The following is a 16344-nucleotide window of genomic DNA, read 5'->3' as shown; positions in this document are numbered from 1 at the left end:
GACCAATGAATTAAATGAGTGGGAATAAGTGGAAGGACATAATGACGGTGAAAACATTTACTCCCCGCAGCCAACCAATTCAGTCTGACAAATGTGATAATAAGTCACCATTAAATGTTGTGTTAACTTGCCTATCTTTTTCTCCCCTGACCCGTCACTGAGATGTATGTGTTGATTAAAGAAGCAAAATGAAAAAATAAAAAAAAAGGTTGGTGTATTATTCATAATCTGCTGATGTCCCCGTTTGCCTTTTCAGTGCTTGTTTTGATCACATGCAGGTGACATTTAGTTTCATGCTGGCAGCGCACTTGACGTGTTTGTGTCTGGGATGCAGATGAAAAGAGAGGCAAATGGTGAACATATTAACTAGGGGTGGGAATCTTTGAATGTCTCACGATTTGATTCAGATTTTTGGGTCTGCGATTCGATTCAGAATTGATTTTCGATTAGGAACGCTTTTTTTTTTTTTCAAAATGATTTGATTGACAATGATTTTTGCTTCAATCTATAGATGTGCAAGGGAATTTTAATGATCTACTCCAGTCTGACTCGCTAATGCTAATTAGCTACAGTAGCTACTCGAGGCCCTTTTATCACTCAAACTTAACAGTGTATTAGACCGCGTGGAACCACACTGCCCCTCAGTGGCCAAACTGGGTACAACATGAACAGCGCTCCAAATAAAGGCACACACACACACACAAAGGCAAGCACAGTATAAAATAATTGAAATAAAATCGATTTGGGGACATTTAAAATAGATTCTGAATCGTACTAAATGAGAATCGCGATTCTTATGAGAATCGATTTTTGGGCACACCCCTAATATTAACCCCATCTGGGAAGTGGAAGTGGCTGGACCGGTATCTTTTTAATGGAGCGGCAGCGCGGAGGTGCGATGTGGGGGAACTTACATTTCCGGGAAATCCACAGGTTTGGTCTTTATCTTATTGTACAAAGCCAATATGTACTCGTCAATAAATGGGCACTGCAGAAAACGATGGAAAAACACAAGAAAGGTAGATTCAATTAAGTCTGTTGCTACAGGGGAAAACGTAGCAAAGAAGATGCACGTAACGAGTTGTTCGATACGCATTCAAATCAAAAGGCTAGTGGGAATGATCCCAAAATGCAATGCATCTCTACCACATACATTATCTCTAATAATCCAGAATCAATAACATTACATTAACTCATTCACTGCCATCAACGGCTATAGACGTCAAAAATTCATTTGAACTATTTCTATTAGTTTCACATTTCCAGATGATGAAAACCTGGAAGAAATATATTGTACATTTAGAACAGATATAAAATTTGTGATTAATCGTGAGTTAACTATTGAAGTCATGCAATTAATTATAATTAAAAAATGTAATCGCCTAACACACTCCAAAAAAAAAAAACGATTATTAGGGGCGTCAGGCGATTAAAATTTGTTATCGTAATTGAATCGCATGACTTCACTAGTTAACTCATGATTAATCAAAATTGTTATATCTGTTCTAAATTTACAATTAAAAAAAGCTAGGTTTTCATACTCTTGTTAACAAAAGTGGAAAATGTTTTAAACTAATATAAATATTTCAAAAATAATTTTTGACGTATATAGCCATCAATGGCAGTGAATGAGTTAACATGAAAACATAGAAATGCAGTACCGATTCTGAAGGCCCTTGACAGAGCAGACTATCAAAAAGGCAGAATTCTGATTGGATGAATAAAAATCTAAACATCCACATACAGAACTGGTAATGGCGGTGCAGCCAAAAGAAACACTACGAAATGAAGCGAACAGACTGTTGGGAATAAATAATTAATTAATACAATTTACTCAGGCCATGATGTATGTATCTAAATCTGTCTCATCCAGTCAAAACAAAACAAAAATTGAATGTAAACTTGCCTTTCCGATGATGAAACAGTAGAGGGTGACTCCCATGGCCCAAACATCCAATGCCTAAAAAAAAAAAAAGGAGAAAAAAAGTTGCACATTAAATGTAAACTGTCAAAAATTCACTGCCTCAATTAGTACGGAATTGATCCATACAATGATTATTTTTCATCTGATAAATATATATTAAAAAAATAAATAAATCATGCATGTCAGAAGACCACTGAAAACAGACAAGCACAAAATTACAACTAATTACAAAAATCGCTTTCTTTCCTCTTACAAACAGAATTGTTCCCAAATACTGGTAAAGAGCAACTACAGTACTGGTTTAACCTCTTCCTTACCTCCAATTCGTTGTATCTTATATTTTTATCTGTATTATGTAACAACTTTTATTTACCTCGACTTCATATTTCATAGTTACTGTGTGTGTGTGCGGGTAAATCAATGACTATGGGAGTGGGAGTTACTGAATAGGCACACTGGTTTTATTTTAAATTCCTTTTTTTTTTTCATACTGTACTGTTACATTTCGATTCATTTCAATTTATTTCACTAAGTTACTCGTCACTGATTTCTGTAATCCTTCGTCATGAAAGAAGATGATCACTATACGAATACGAACTACGAAATAATCAACAATCACTGGTTAATAAAAACAGTAAACGGGGAAAAATGCTTTTGTAATAGACTTTTACGCAAAATTAACTCATTCACTGCCATTGACGGCTATAGACGTCAAAAATTCCTTTGAACTATTTCTATTAGTTGAGCATTCATTCCCACTTTTGTTAACAAGAGTATGACAACCTTGAATTTTTATTTATTGTACATTTAGAACAGATAGAAAATTTGTGATTAATCATGAGTTAACTAGTGAAGTCATGGGATTAATTATGATTAAAAAAATGTAATCGCCTGACGCCCCTAATTTTTTCTATTTTCTTTTTTGAAAAGAAAAGATTATGAAAAATGTATTTATTTATTTTTTAAGAAAAGATGATTAAAAATGAAAGGCGCAGGCGATTAAAATTTTTCGTAATTAATCGCATGACTTCACTAGTTAACTCACGATTAATCACAGATTTTATATCTGTTCTAAACGTACAATATTTTTTCTAGGTTTTCATACTCTTGTTAACAAAGGGGAAAAAAATGCAAAACTAATAGAATTTGTTAAAATGAATTATTGACGTCTATAGACGTCAACGGCAGTGAATGAGTTCAAATGAATCCGATTAGTCAATTAATTGATTTAATAATCGATAGATTAATTGATTCTAAAAATATTCTTATAGTGACAGCACTACTTGTTCCAATTTGTTTTTCCTTTCCAGCTTAAGTACAGTATACCGAAATAAAAACTTCATTTGAGTTCAAACTTGACCATGTACGATGTATGCATGCATCCATCGTAAAGCCCACTCACTTTCCCACTGAAGCTCTTGCGCTTGTCTGACAAGGTCTCTGGCGCCATGAATGCAGGAGTACCAGCTGTGCTGGACAGCAAAGCGTCTTTGCCCTCAAACTGGTTGCTCACTCCAAAATCTGCAATCTTTACATGGCCGTCGTCCCCCAGTAACAAATTAGAGGGCTTGATATCCCGGTGTACAATTTTCTGGTAGTGCACTGTGGAGAGAAGTTAAATGTTCTTGAATTTACATATACTTATGGCATATAGTCAGATTATCTTCATATGTTCCATGTCAGGATATTAACACATTTTCAATGGGCGCAGCACATTTTCAAGCACGGGGCTCGAACCCTATAATTCAACAGCGAGTCTTGAATTCCTGCGCAGGGATTTTCTTATTAATACCACTTAACGAATAAGTCAGGTCACTTCACTTAGGGTAAGTGGTGCTTCCCTTGTCTGATGAGGTCTTATCGAACAAAGCCTTATTAACTCATTCACTGCCATTGACGGCTATAATATTAATTTGAACTATTTCTATTAGTTTAACATTTTTCCCACTTTTGTTAACAAGAGTATAAAAACCTAGAAAAAAAATACTGTGCATTTAGAACAGATATAACAGTTGTGATTAATCGTGAGTTAACTAGTGAAGTCATGCAATTGATTATAATAAAATAAAATAAAATAAAAATTTAAACGCCTGATCCTTAATTTTTATCAATCTTTTCTTTAAAAAAAAAATCGCATCAGGCGATTAAATTTTTTAGTTGTAATTAATCGCATGACTTCAATAGTTAACTCACGATTAATCGCAAATTTTATATCTGTTCTAAATGTACAATACATTTTTTTTTTCAGGTTTTCATACTCTTGTTAACAAAAGTGGAAAAAAATTTAAACTAATAGAAATAGTTCGAATGAATTTTTGACACTGAAAGATATTATAACATTTTTAATTCCTAATTTCATATATCAACTATTGTTACACATTATGAACATTTTAATTCTTCATATTAACCTTGTTGAATTGTTTTGTGTCCTGTGCAGAGCAGATGGTGTTGATTTCGGTATAATCTGACCTTAAACTGGGTCATACTATTTAGTCTAAAAAAGTTCCTTCTCAGCGCTTTGTACACGCACATTTCGGTCTTGAAAACAAAATTTGCTTTGAAATAACACACACACACACTCTTTACTTTCTTCATCAGTCATGGCCACCGTAAATTTGGTTCAACTTGTTTGTGAGATTTTGTTATGGGGAAAAATAGAACCTTCAACTATATAACATATTCAGTCCCGAACACACACCCAAATCTGACCTTGTTTACGCCACTGCTCACGGAAAAGTACCAGAGAGTATGTTTAGTCTATAAATGAAAAGGAGGAGGTCTTTTTAACTATAAGAAGCTATTGTACACGTAGAAGAGCACATTTGACGCTCTGAAATCCCACGTTTTTAAGTGATGTAATCGGAAGCTGTTATCTGTCCAGAGATCTCTGAAAGATTAAAATCATTTTTGCAAAGGTGTATTTTTCTTACATTAAATCTATCTTCATTTTTTGGAACACGCAAAGAGGACAAAATTCATTATTCCTCTTCAACACCTATAGCCGTCAATGGCAGTGAATGAGTTAAAGAAGTTACCGCTTATCATAACATTCACAACACGGTACAAACAAAAGAGTCTGTGAATACATTCTAATCAACAGTTTGATTTGTAGATGTCGAAACGGAGACTTGACATTCCGAAGAGCTTAAGCATCGAAAAATAAAGTACAGTACTTGAAGGCAGGCTCTTCAATCAAAGGAGCCAGGATCATCCATTGTACGGAAGAGCCCTTCAGCATGAGATTTTTTTATCTTCTTTCGAAGACTCCGCAGTTTATCCGAAGACCGCAAGGGCGAGACAGTATTGATTCGTAATCATTAAGACTGAGGCCTTGTGAAACCGATCTACTGCAGCAAACCGAGGCACATTGACAGACAAACTCACAAAAAAAAAAAAAAGGGTTCGAAGCTCTCTGGCTTTATATTATATATACTAGTACTCGATACTTACAGTACTCAATACCAAGGATGACATCTCGGAAGTACAACCGAGCCTGCTCCTCCGACAACGGATTGTCTGTGGGTACTTCCAGCACCGGCCTGCAAATTGACAGTGCACACAATATTTAAAAAAAAATAATAAATCCATTTCCCATGCACTCTAATATGTTAATTAGTGCTTCAAAATCATAAAGTAGATTATATGTCTACACAGTCCTCACAAACGGGCGCCATTTTTGTTGCTTACTCTTTCATCGCTTGGTTCCGAACTGACCCACATGGGAGGTTAAATGTTTTTGAAAGATGCCAGAGGGAGTCATTGATTTATTTGGATGGATTCAACTTTCGTGATCCCCATTATGAAATTCATTTCGTAACTTTCAGGAGTGATGTTAGCGTGAGGTGGTTTTACAGCACCGTCATACACAAGAGCAGTTGACCTTGCCCAAGGTCAATTTTACAGCACACTCAAAAAAAACAGTTGGGTTAAAAGTAACCCAATTATGGATAATAAAAGAAAATGGAACGATCCTCTACTTGGGTCAAATTGACCCAACTTTGAGTCAACAAATGGGTCTTTTATAAAACATCTCATAAATATTGGTCAGATTCTTTAAGATCCAGAAAGTTGAGTTAAATTGACCCATAAAGAGGATCGGCCCATTTTTGATCCATGATTGGGTTACTTTTGACCCACCTGTTTTTAGAGTGTATTTTGTCTCTCATATGAATGAATGAATGAATGGTAAATCCACATTCTTACTTGACAGAATGCAGTCAAGTCAGTTTTAGGGTGGTGTTAATAAGGGTACTGTGAATGCCTACTAGAGTGAAATGGAATCTCTATCGTCATTGCACATGCACACATACAGAGCAACGGAATTTCGCTAAACTCAGTGCTTCTCTATTTTTTTTTTGTTACCCCCCCCCCCCCCCAGGAGGAACAAAGCATTTCACACCCCTCCCCAACTCTCTGACACGACTATGAATGTTATCAATTGTCTTTAAAACTGCTGTAATGACCACTTTGCGGAGGAGCTAATTGTCCTTGTGCACAATGAGCGCGCCACTGTCACCTAATGTAGTGGATGTGCAATTACAAACAAACAAAAAAAAAACGCTGGCATTGTATTCCCCCCAACCCCCAAATTGGGTCCACCCTACCATTTGAGGATTGAGAAGGATTGACTTAACTTTTTTTTTTTTTAAATTCTTTTAAACTCATTTGCTCCCAAAAACGTCTAAATACGTTCTATTTTAAATGTTTGAAGTGTCCCAAAGACGAAAGTAATTAAACGTTTAAAAAAAATGCTAGAGCATACAGAAGGCTTTGATGCAGCTTCTCAACTGCAAAGAACGGTTGAAGAAATGGTAGTTATTACACAAACGGCCAGCAGGTGGCAGCAGAGCAAAGGAAATGAACCATGTTGAAAAAAAACCTCTAATTACTCACAATTCTAAATAGATTTGTGAATAATGATGAAACTTAGCTCTATTACAATGCTAATTGCTGCAAAACGGAAACAGATAGAAATATACTTTCTTTTGGTAGGTTCCATGTTTTTATAGCAATAGAACACAATATTCTGTGGGCCTTGCAAAATCAGTCAAAATCCAGTAAAACAGCCGGAAGAGTGAAGGGAATTGCTTCTGTGAAAATGACTGGGAGTTTCCTTCTCGGTCCAAACACAACACCACAGAATTTATTTTCCAGTCAAATAGTCTGGCTGTGTTAGTAGTACAACTTTTAAAAAGTCAACAATAATCAGATTAAGGTGTTTATGTGGCAACCCATAATGAGAGAAGCCAAAAGTTGCAACAACTTGCACTTTAATGATCATGTGCACCAAGAAGATTAAAAGATCAAAAAGAAAATCCTATCAACTGCATGCACGCATGTTATGTTTAACCACGTTCCCTCCCACCCTTATGTAATAACAACAGGTCTCATTTCATTTGATCCCTTTTTTTTTTTAGCATTCTGGGGGAGGCAGCCCAAGCATGCAGGAGCTGACTTCTGCCGGTAATAAGCATGAACTTATTACAAATCCCTTTGAAGCCAGAAAAGGCGCCAAAACCGGCAACGGTGCCGGCTCACATCCCTGTGTAAGAAAACTCGAAAAGCTGAGGTTGGGGGCGGATGGATGGAGGGAATGAAGAAATGAGGAAGCGGAGGAAGAGAAACCGAGGGGATGAGCTTTCAAATATTAACAAAGGACACGTTGCACTCACCCTTTGCGCATCAGCTCGAACACTGTCGGGAAAAAAAAAGAGAATGGATAAAGTAAATATGAAGGCCGGTGACAAAATAATCCATGATTTCATGCAAACATGTTTAGCCACTGCGTAGCCTCGGGCTAGCAAATTTACAGCCATGAATTAGAGCATTGAATTGTCTCAATGTGCCATATTGATATTGATTGACATATTGCCATATGTCAGAAGTTTAACGTTCCATCTGTGATCTGGCGGTGCTTGCTGAGGGTTCGCGTGCGCCTCGAGGAGGTGCGAGGGAAGCCAGGGACGAACTGAATTAGTCATTTGAACCGTAGTTACCAAAGTAGGGTAAAAAGCAGAGGAAGGAAGAAAATACGGTATATGCGTACCCATGTGAAGGTTATCCTCTGAAGGATCGTCCAGCACCTGTTAAACAAACACAACAATGAATAACAGTAAGCTGTCGGTAATATTTATTATCATTTCGAAAAATACTTTTAGGGTCCAATCTGTGCATAACGCATTATGTGGATTGAGTCGGTCCCAAAAAAAAAAAGAAGAAAAAAAAAAAGATTTGTGACAGCTGCAAAGTCATTTTGAACCGAACCGTTTTAACTATTTGACCTTTTCAGTCGACGCGCATTAAAGCAGCTTAAGAGTTCACCGGCAGACAGCAGAGAAGCTTTCATTTAAAAATGTCATCCGCGCAATGGCTTGCTTCAATTCGACTGATGGTCTTTTTAATAAACAGAGATGTCATCGCTGCACTGTGGTTCTTGCGAGGCAACTCGGTAAAGCATCCTTTGTGGGTTTAAACGACAAGAGGGAAGATAAAAGGTCTGTCAAAGCGATGCCTTATCGGGAATGGTTGCTTATAATCTAGTATTTTAAAGCAACAGTAAGGAACAATTGGGGGGATTTAATTACACGAATCTTCCTAACATTGCTGATCATTGTGGAAAATGCAAGTTGAAAGAATTAAAGGAGAAGTCAACCGTCAACATATGTTGACAATATTTTTTTATATGTGACCTGACTAATCTAAACATGTTCTGATTAACGTTTGTGAAATATGAGTTATGCAGCAAAATCCAACCATTTTTATCCTTCTCAGGGGGCGGCCATTTTGCCACTTGCTGTCAAATGAATGATGACATCACAGTTACTCAGAGCTCAGGCAATGACCAATCACAGCTCGCCTGTTTTCTGAAGCTGAGCTGCGATTGGCTGTTAACCTGAGCAACTGCGATATCATTTCCAAAATGGCCACCTTCTGATATTGATAAAATATTCCACTTACACAATATTAACCAGAATACCATATTTAGACTAGTAGGGCTGCATAGAACATATTATTGTCTAGTATTTTTTTTTTTCTTCTTTAATATGATTTTTTTTTTTTTTTTGACAAGCTGACCTGTGTGAATTTACAGTGGGACCGCCAAAGTCAATAGTGTCACTAGCAATTTATGAACGTGTAAAAATATGCTAACTGCTCAACTCAGGGATGTGATTTTTCCGCTAATTCGCGGAATTCCGCTTTTTTTATCTCCAAAAATAAAAATTTAAAATTTCAGATTTCGTCTCTACAGCATTCCATATTAGTGTTTCCGTTACTGAAATGAAACGGATCTTGCGATTGGCTGAAGTGAAACGGATCTTGCGATTGGCTGAAGTCTCCGTGTTGACCAATAAACGCGCTTGTTATAAAGGCATAGGAGTATGCCATTGTTCATTTCTCACACGTTTTTGCCGGGTGTTTAAAGAAAGATGTCCGTGATCGAACGCAAAGATGCTCCGCGAGTTAAGAAAATTGACAAGATCGTAAAAAAACAAGTTTCGATGGGACTGGTTAGAGAAGGATATATCTACAAATGTTGGAAAGAAGACTGTGACGAATTTGTTCAGTGACTTTATTCGGAAGATCGATCGTGCCGGGAAAGCGCTTTGCATTTGGTGCCATGATACCATTGACTATGGTGGGAGAGGTTTCAAAGCTCTTGAAAGTCACGCAAAGAGCAAAAAACACGTGAAAGAACTCCAGTCAAGAACAACAAATTATTCCATCGCTGTAAGTTTCGGTGCCCAAACGAAAACTCCAAAACTTCGGAAGCGGTAATAGAGAGACGTGATCCACCCCAACAACCTGTACCAGTTGCTGATAGAGTCGTGAATTTTGAGGTAGGTGGTAAACTTTTCAAATTAATTTGACAGTTTTCCCCTTTTTTTTCGAAAATATTATAACGTAATAATGATCATGTTTGCACTTTTCAGGTTTCAATATGTTGATATGCGGCCCCCATACCCCCGGCTAAATTTTCCGATAATTTCACTTTGGTCAAATCACATCCCTGTCAACTAAACTGAAATAAATAAAAAGAACAGCCTTTGCAGTTTAAAAAGTGCATTCTACTACATTTCGTTGTCAATTTGAATCTGATTGGTCAACCGTAATGAATCAGCTGTAGGTTGGGAGTAGTAATTGATTTTTTTTAATGCCTCATTATGCAGATGTGTAGTATTGTGAAGAGACTAATACATTTTAATAATGGATCATTACATAACATTACGCTTGCGGGGGGGGGGGGCTAAAACAGAACAGACAATCTAGCACAACTAGTGTGAGTTAATGTATAATGTCCACAAAAATACTGGATTTTTTTTTTTTACATGTTCAACAAATGCAATATTGCAATTGTGTAGCACTGTACATACAATAAGTAACGCGTTCAAGACAGCAGGCTACTTTGAATAACCCTCACTTACATTACGTTGGGCAAATAAACCGTGATGATTAAAACGTCGCATAAAGGTCACAAATGACTTGCTCATTTTTCTAGGAATTCCGACTTACCACGGCGACGCAATACCCCAAAAAGTACCCCAAAAAGTGCCATAGGAATGAATGGGAAAAGGGAAGACAAAATCACACATCAAGCACCTTTTTCCAAGACACGCTGCGCACGCATACGTTATCCGACCGATACAAATTTTAGCTCATTTTGTAGGAATTTTTCCCATCTTTAGCTCAGTGTCGAAATCTTTTTTAAGGAATGAAAGCTTTCCCCCCTGTGCGGGTTCAAAGACAGTGAGTGATAGAGCATTTTAACACACTCTGTTTAGAGTGGCGGGAACAAAGAAAAGTCTACTTCTATTTGGAAAAGTTTCACTTCAACTCGTCACCATGGCCACAATCTTTGCTCACTAGACATCAAATTCTCACATTTTGTAGTCACGAGTGTCTTCTTTCAGACAAACTAACTTTTATTTGGCTAAGGTGTCATTTAGTACCTTTATTTTTTATTTTATTTTTATATGTTAATTTCAGGCGCCTTCCTCTCTCCATTTCTGATAAATCATAAGTTTTCAACCTGCTCTCATTTGGTCATTTTCTATCCGATTAAGAAAATGAGAACATGCTCGTGTTCCCCAAACCCTTGCCGTTCTAACGAGCCATTTCTTGAATCTGTATCTTCAACCATTAAGTCGTGAGAGGCTTTTGTTCAAGGGGTGCTTCTCTCATGCAATCTCAATGGAATGTGGGACGCGTGACGGCTCCAAGTCAAAAATGGGTGTGCGCTCTTAAAGTGACAGTGACATATTTTTAGATTATGGTTAACTTCCACATTTCTTGACCGATTCCAGTCATTTAAATTTTAAACTGTTCAGCTCATTTACATTTTTTGAAATACATTTTCAGGGACAGTGAGATACTTTTAGTTGATGTTCATTATGGTTAACTTCCACATTTCTTGACCGATTCCAGTCGTTTAAATTTTAAACTGTTCAGCTCATTACCAAAGAGTCAGCAGTCCCATTCAAAATTTCCGCGGGAATTTTTCTAGTTCCAAATAAGATTATAAAAGTAGTAAGTCATCACAGAGAAAGAAGAAAAAACATTCAAAGAAAAACATGCGTGAAGGGGTGACAGCTTCTGACCCCTAGTGAGTTGGTACTTTTCTTGGTAACTGTTGATTAATGTAGTGGCTGACTAAGACAGATTTTAAAAAAGTAACTGGATTTACAGATTGTTGCTTAAAAAAAAAATAAAAAAAGTGGTCCTCTATGACTCAGCATGAATGATATTCCTCCTTGTCCCCGCCATCTGTGACAAATGGACACATCACATTCAATGCTTTTAATCTGTTCTTCACTGCGTGGGCTTCAATATTCAAAAGGAGAGAAAAGAGGGACTGGAATGCAATCTCATTGTCAGCCAAGAATCAAAGTGACTTTAACCCAAGCAGAACTCGGGGAACAAATTGGGTATAATGTAATTGGCAAATGCACTCTCTTCCAAAAGTAGTGGAAAAAAAAGAGACAGATTCCTTACTTGGGATGAAGGCTGAAAATGTTTTGGTTTGATCAAAATGTTATTGAGACTGATTGGGATATCCTCAATTATAAAGCAAGACAATGATTCTCAAGACAACAGGGCTGGTGTGTCTTATTTCCAATAATATGCTTTACGCACCTTTACTAGTCTAAACTCGGCATGAGGGTGTCCCGAGAAGCACCCCCCCCCCCACCCACTCCCCCAATGGGGCAGCCATGTTGGACAAAACATTAGTTAGACCCCAGATTCTTGTTTGTAGGCATCTCCAAAGCGTCTTTCCACCTTGCAAGAATCAGGAGTCCCATTCAAAATTTCCACTGTAATTTTCAAGTTATTCTATTAGGGTAGCACCTGGAACACAGGTGCACGTTAACACAGATCTTCCATTAACAATGTGATTTCATCATTAACATCAATTGTCTAGCAAATTCGCTGGTTGGATCCGGAATGTTTGATGAATGATTTTGTTTTCAGGATAAAAAGTGATCAACTCACCTCCACTAGTTTAACAATGTTGACATGATCGAGCTTTTTGAGGATGGCAATCTCTTGGTAGACCCTTTCCAATGGTCCCAAGAATTTGGGCTGCTCTCCTTGGACTGCCTTTGGTCCTCTTGGAGGTGGACGACCTGCAGAATCCCAAATTTAGAACACCAAAAACTGATGTCTCCACATTATATGTGTATTCTAACAAATGCTTTAATCGAGAAATTTGTAACTTTTCCTGCTACGAGTTTAATGCTACATTGGTTGTTTTTTGTTTTTTTTTAATAATGATGTACAATCCTGACACACACATGCACAAATGCATAGGGGGAAAAACAGCATTTGTAACCTGCGGCAACTGAAAAGGCAAGTGGGCATCAATGACTTTGTCACAGTGAAAAAGTGATCACTATTCAGTGCCAATGTGCCACAAAACCAATTTATATACAGGGATGTGATTTGACCAAAGTGAAATTATCTGAAAATTTAGCCCGGGGTCTGGGGGCTCATGGGTTTTCCGTGTTTTTAAGTACTTTCAATGCACTCACATGACAAAGAAATAGACAAAACAACAGCATAAATTTTCAATGTATATTGAACTATCCCATATAAAATGGCAGTTTTAGTCAACTCAAAATCAGTCACATTCAAAAACATTGGACTGCCTTTGCTTTTAAAAACTATCACTGAGAATATCATCATATCTAACTAATGTGATTACTAAGTTAACACATAAATAATGTTGAAGAGTTCAAATTTCATGAACAAATAATTGTATCATGACCAAATGAAAAGTAACTCATATTAAAGCATACCACAAATGTCTTTGTTATAGCAGAAGATGTTATCTGTCGGAGTCATGTGCATACACAATGAAATCCAAAAAAAAAAAAAAATAAAATAATCGGATTTTTTTTTGGGGGGGGGGGGGGGGTAAAAAAGAGGAATTCCGCGAATTAGCGGAAAAATCACATCCCTGTATATATATATATATATAAAAAAAAAAAGGCAAAACAATCGTCATAATCTGGATGTTTTTGCAAAACGATTGTGTTTTTGCAGGTGTGTGGGCTTTGACTTACGTGGAAAACCGCACTGCTTCATTAACTTCTTCTTGGACACCACTTTCATGGCCTGCAAAGCAAGAAGTGTCATTTTGGTCTTTTTTTTTTTTTTTTTTAAATTGCACTCCATTTTTATCCACATTGATGTGCACGCCTGCCTTCCCGCATGCGTGTATACATGATTAAATCGGTGAACGCGTGGCTCGGGCTGCGGATGGAAACGCCTGCGTGAAATAAAATTCAAATGACCAGGAAACAGAATCAACCATCTATGCGTGTCATTACTCATCTGCTCCGCTTTTGATTCTTGTCACTGTTATTTAGGATAATACTCAGATGTCACCAGAGACAAGCTGGCAAAAACCCACAATTTGTCCCAGGAGGCCGCCATTTCTGTCACACTCAACAATCCGTGTCACCAGTGAATGCTTCTAAACATTCGAATGTAGACGCATTATGTATTACTCCTTATGAATCTTAAGAATGAAAATGGTTGATTTTGCGAACATGTCCTTGGATTATCTAATTCTATTGAAAACCGTGTTCACGTTGTTCTTCATTTGGCCAAGATCTTTTTTTTTTTTCCCTTCTTCTTTTCATTAGACTCATGGGTAGGTGTTCAGGTTTGGCGGTGGGCGTAAAAAGCACAAAACAGACAGCGGGTATGCATTGTCTGGTAATTGCTTTACATGAAGGAAAGAAAACCTTGAATAATTTATATTTTTTAAATGCATTGGAGATGAAAAATGCAACAATCCAGGATGTCGCCTCTTGCCCAAAAATGGGATTGTCTCCAGTTGACGTGTGACTCAAACGCTATAGAAAACTAGATGGATTGACTACAAAATAATCTTGACCTAAAATACAGGTCAAAGTATCTTGATACAAATGGTAGCAATTAATAATTATCAACAATGATTTAACAAGGTAGGAAAGCAATAAATATCAACGATGCAACAATTTATTTATATAATTCCCCGCAAGTGTTTACATTTCAAAAGATTCGAAATTACAATGTCCACTGATTTTATTACTTATTAAAAATGTTTTTACAACAGACACAAATGTGTCCTACTCATTTTGCATTTGGGGATGACTCGGTGCCCACGGGCACCATGATGGTGAGTGACCCTTTATTTATGCAAATCCGTGCGGAACTGCCACAAAGTCTTTATGACTCATCCAGAAAGATTCGACTGTACATCACATTTTTACATTTAAAAAAAAAAAAAAAAAAACTTCCGATGCCAAGCATTTGGAGAAGCAAATCTCTCAGCGTCATGGGCGAATGTGCCTTCGCACTTCAATGAACTAATATCTGCTTGATGCACAATAACACTGTAAATGCACGGATGCACTGGAAGTGAAAAATCAAAGGAGGCAGAAAACCACTGAGGTGGAAGACAAGGAAAAAAAAATCAATGGCACAAGGGGAAATTTCTGGAGCTCCTCCTCGCTACGCAACAGGCAGAGGCAGAGCGGCTCTGAACACACCATCGTGTGTCTTTAATGGCAGGAAAGTGATTACAGGTAAATGAAATGTGCTGACTTACATAATGTTTGTCATCATCCTCATTGTAAGCAAGTTTGACTACTCCGTAGGAACCCTGCAAAACAAAACAACAAAAGAAGGGATCAAATGTGGCCACAGTTTGTTGTTCATTAATAAAACAAACAAACGCATCCATCTGAGACGGCTGCAGTCAACCCATTCAAAAACAAAATGTTTGGCCTGTACAGCTTCCCACACACTCTGCTCTAGGATCTCCATTTTCCACTTTTGTTTGGGTAGTCTGGGTGCAAAAAAGCTTCAAGCATTTCTGTCACATTGTTGCTTTTAAAGTAAACCAAACGCGGTTGCATGATTTATGTTTACAACAAACGTATTCAAGAATTATTTGTCCATTATTCCTTCTAATTTTGCACAATGAATACAAAATAATCCTAAATTATTCTAAATGACTTAGATCAAGCATTCACCACTAGAGTACATTTCTTTTGATATCCTTGACAGAATTGTCCGCTTCTTAATTGACAATTTGCACGATTAGGATTTTTGCAGCCAATCAGCAAGTTTGGGAAAACAAAACAAAACGAGACTCGATTATTGATTTGAACAGAACATGGAGGAATATATCCACGTATAATTGATGCCCACTGAAATTCATTGGGTAAAAATAATACTGTACATTAAATTTACCCTATTAAGCACAAACCATAAAATATATGAGAGAAAATTCTGAAACAAAAACACTTAAAAAAACAAAACAACTTCCACATATGACTTTTGATTTGTGTGTCATATTTGATACATCCGGTCACAATGCTTTAAATTCATTCATTTATACCTTTCAAAAATCTGACAATTAACAGACATATCAAACATATTAGTATTTTGAAAAAATCTGAAGTATAGGTAGCCTCTTCCTTTCTCTTGCAAGGTAGCTGGAAAAGCCATCAGCCAGGTGATACTGCCCTCTAATGGAGTATCCGTGAAATGCATGTGTCAGACTATATACGTCAGGGTATTAATGGGAAAAAATATATTATACTCGAGAAATAGAGGGATCAAAATGTCGTTTGGCTTTATAGGGTTAAATTCCAAAAATTCTTTTAAAAAAACACACACGCTTAATAAACATTAAATACAATATAATGTTCACATGTTCCTTTTCTAACATTAATTAAAAAAAAATGCATGAAAATCGCTAGTCATTCAGGTGGCTGTGGTTTTTGCTCAAACTCATGCTATTAAATACAATTGCTATCTTGGTTCACTTACCTGCTACGTCAACTTCCTGTCTCCACATTCTGATTGACCCCTATCTACGCAAACTGTATTGACTATTGATTAAGTAATTGCAGCATGAGAATAGC

General features: G+C 37.0%; 1 protein-coding gene across 2 annotated transcripts in view; it reads right to left on the bottom strand.

Annotated features, from left to right (window-relative positions):
• camkk1a (calcium/calmodulin-dependent protein kinase kinase 1, alpha a) overlaps positions 1 to 16344 on the bottom strand; it is a 48373-nt gene that overhangs the window by 10625 nt on the left and 21404 nt on the right. For both annotated transcript variants that reach the window (XM_077547045.1, XM_077547046.1), the window contains exons 4-12: positions 15021 to 15074; positions 13486 to 13537; positions 12413 to 12546; positions 7971 to 8007; positions 7597 to 7618; positions 5375 to 5463; positions 3327 to 3526; positions 1907 to 1960; positions 915 to 988 (exon numbers count right to left, since the gene is read on the bottom strand). In XM_077547045.1, the coding sequence (XP_077403171.1) occupies positions 915 to 988; positions 1907 to 1960; positions 3327 to 3526; positions 5375 to 5463; positions 7597 to 7618; positions 7971 to 8007; positions 12413 to 12546; positions 13486 to 13537; positions 15021 to 15074 (716 nt within the window). The remainder of the gene's footprint in view (positions 1 to 914; positions 989 to 1906; positions 1961 to 3326; positions 3527 to 5374; positions 5464 to 7596; positions 7619 to 7970; positions 8008 to 12412; positions 12547 to 13485; positions 13538 to 15020; positions 15075 to 16344) is intronic.

The sequence above is a fragment of the Vanacampus margaritifer genome, chromosome 16 (assembly GCF_051991255.1).
Source record: "Vanacampus margaritifer isolate UIUO_Vmar chromosome 16, RoL_Vmar_1.0, whole genome shotgun sequence".
In the NCBI taxonomy this organism is placed as follows: Eukaryota; Metazoa; Chordata; class Actinopteri; order Syngnathiformes; family Syngnathidae; genus Vanacampus; species Vanacampus margaritifer.
Note: the sequence above shows the minus strand (reverse complement) of the source record. Positions and strands in the feature narration are given on the sequence as shown.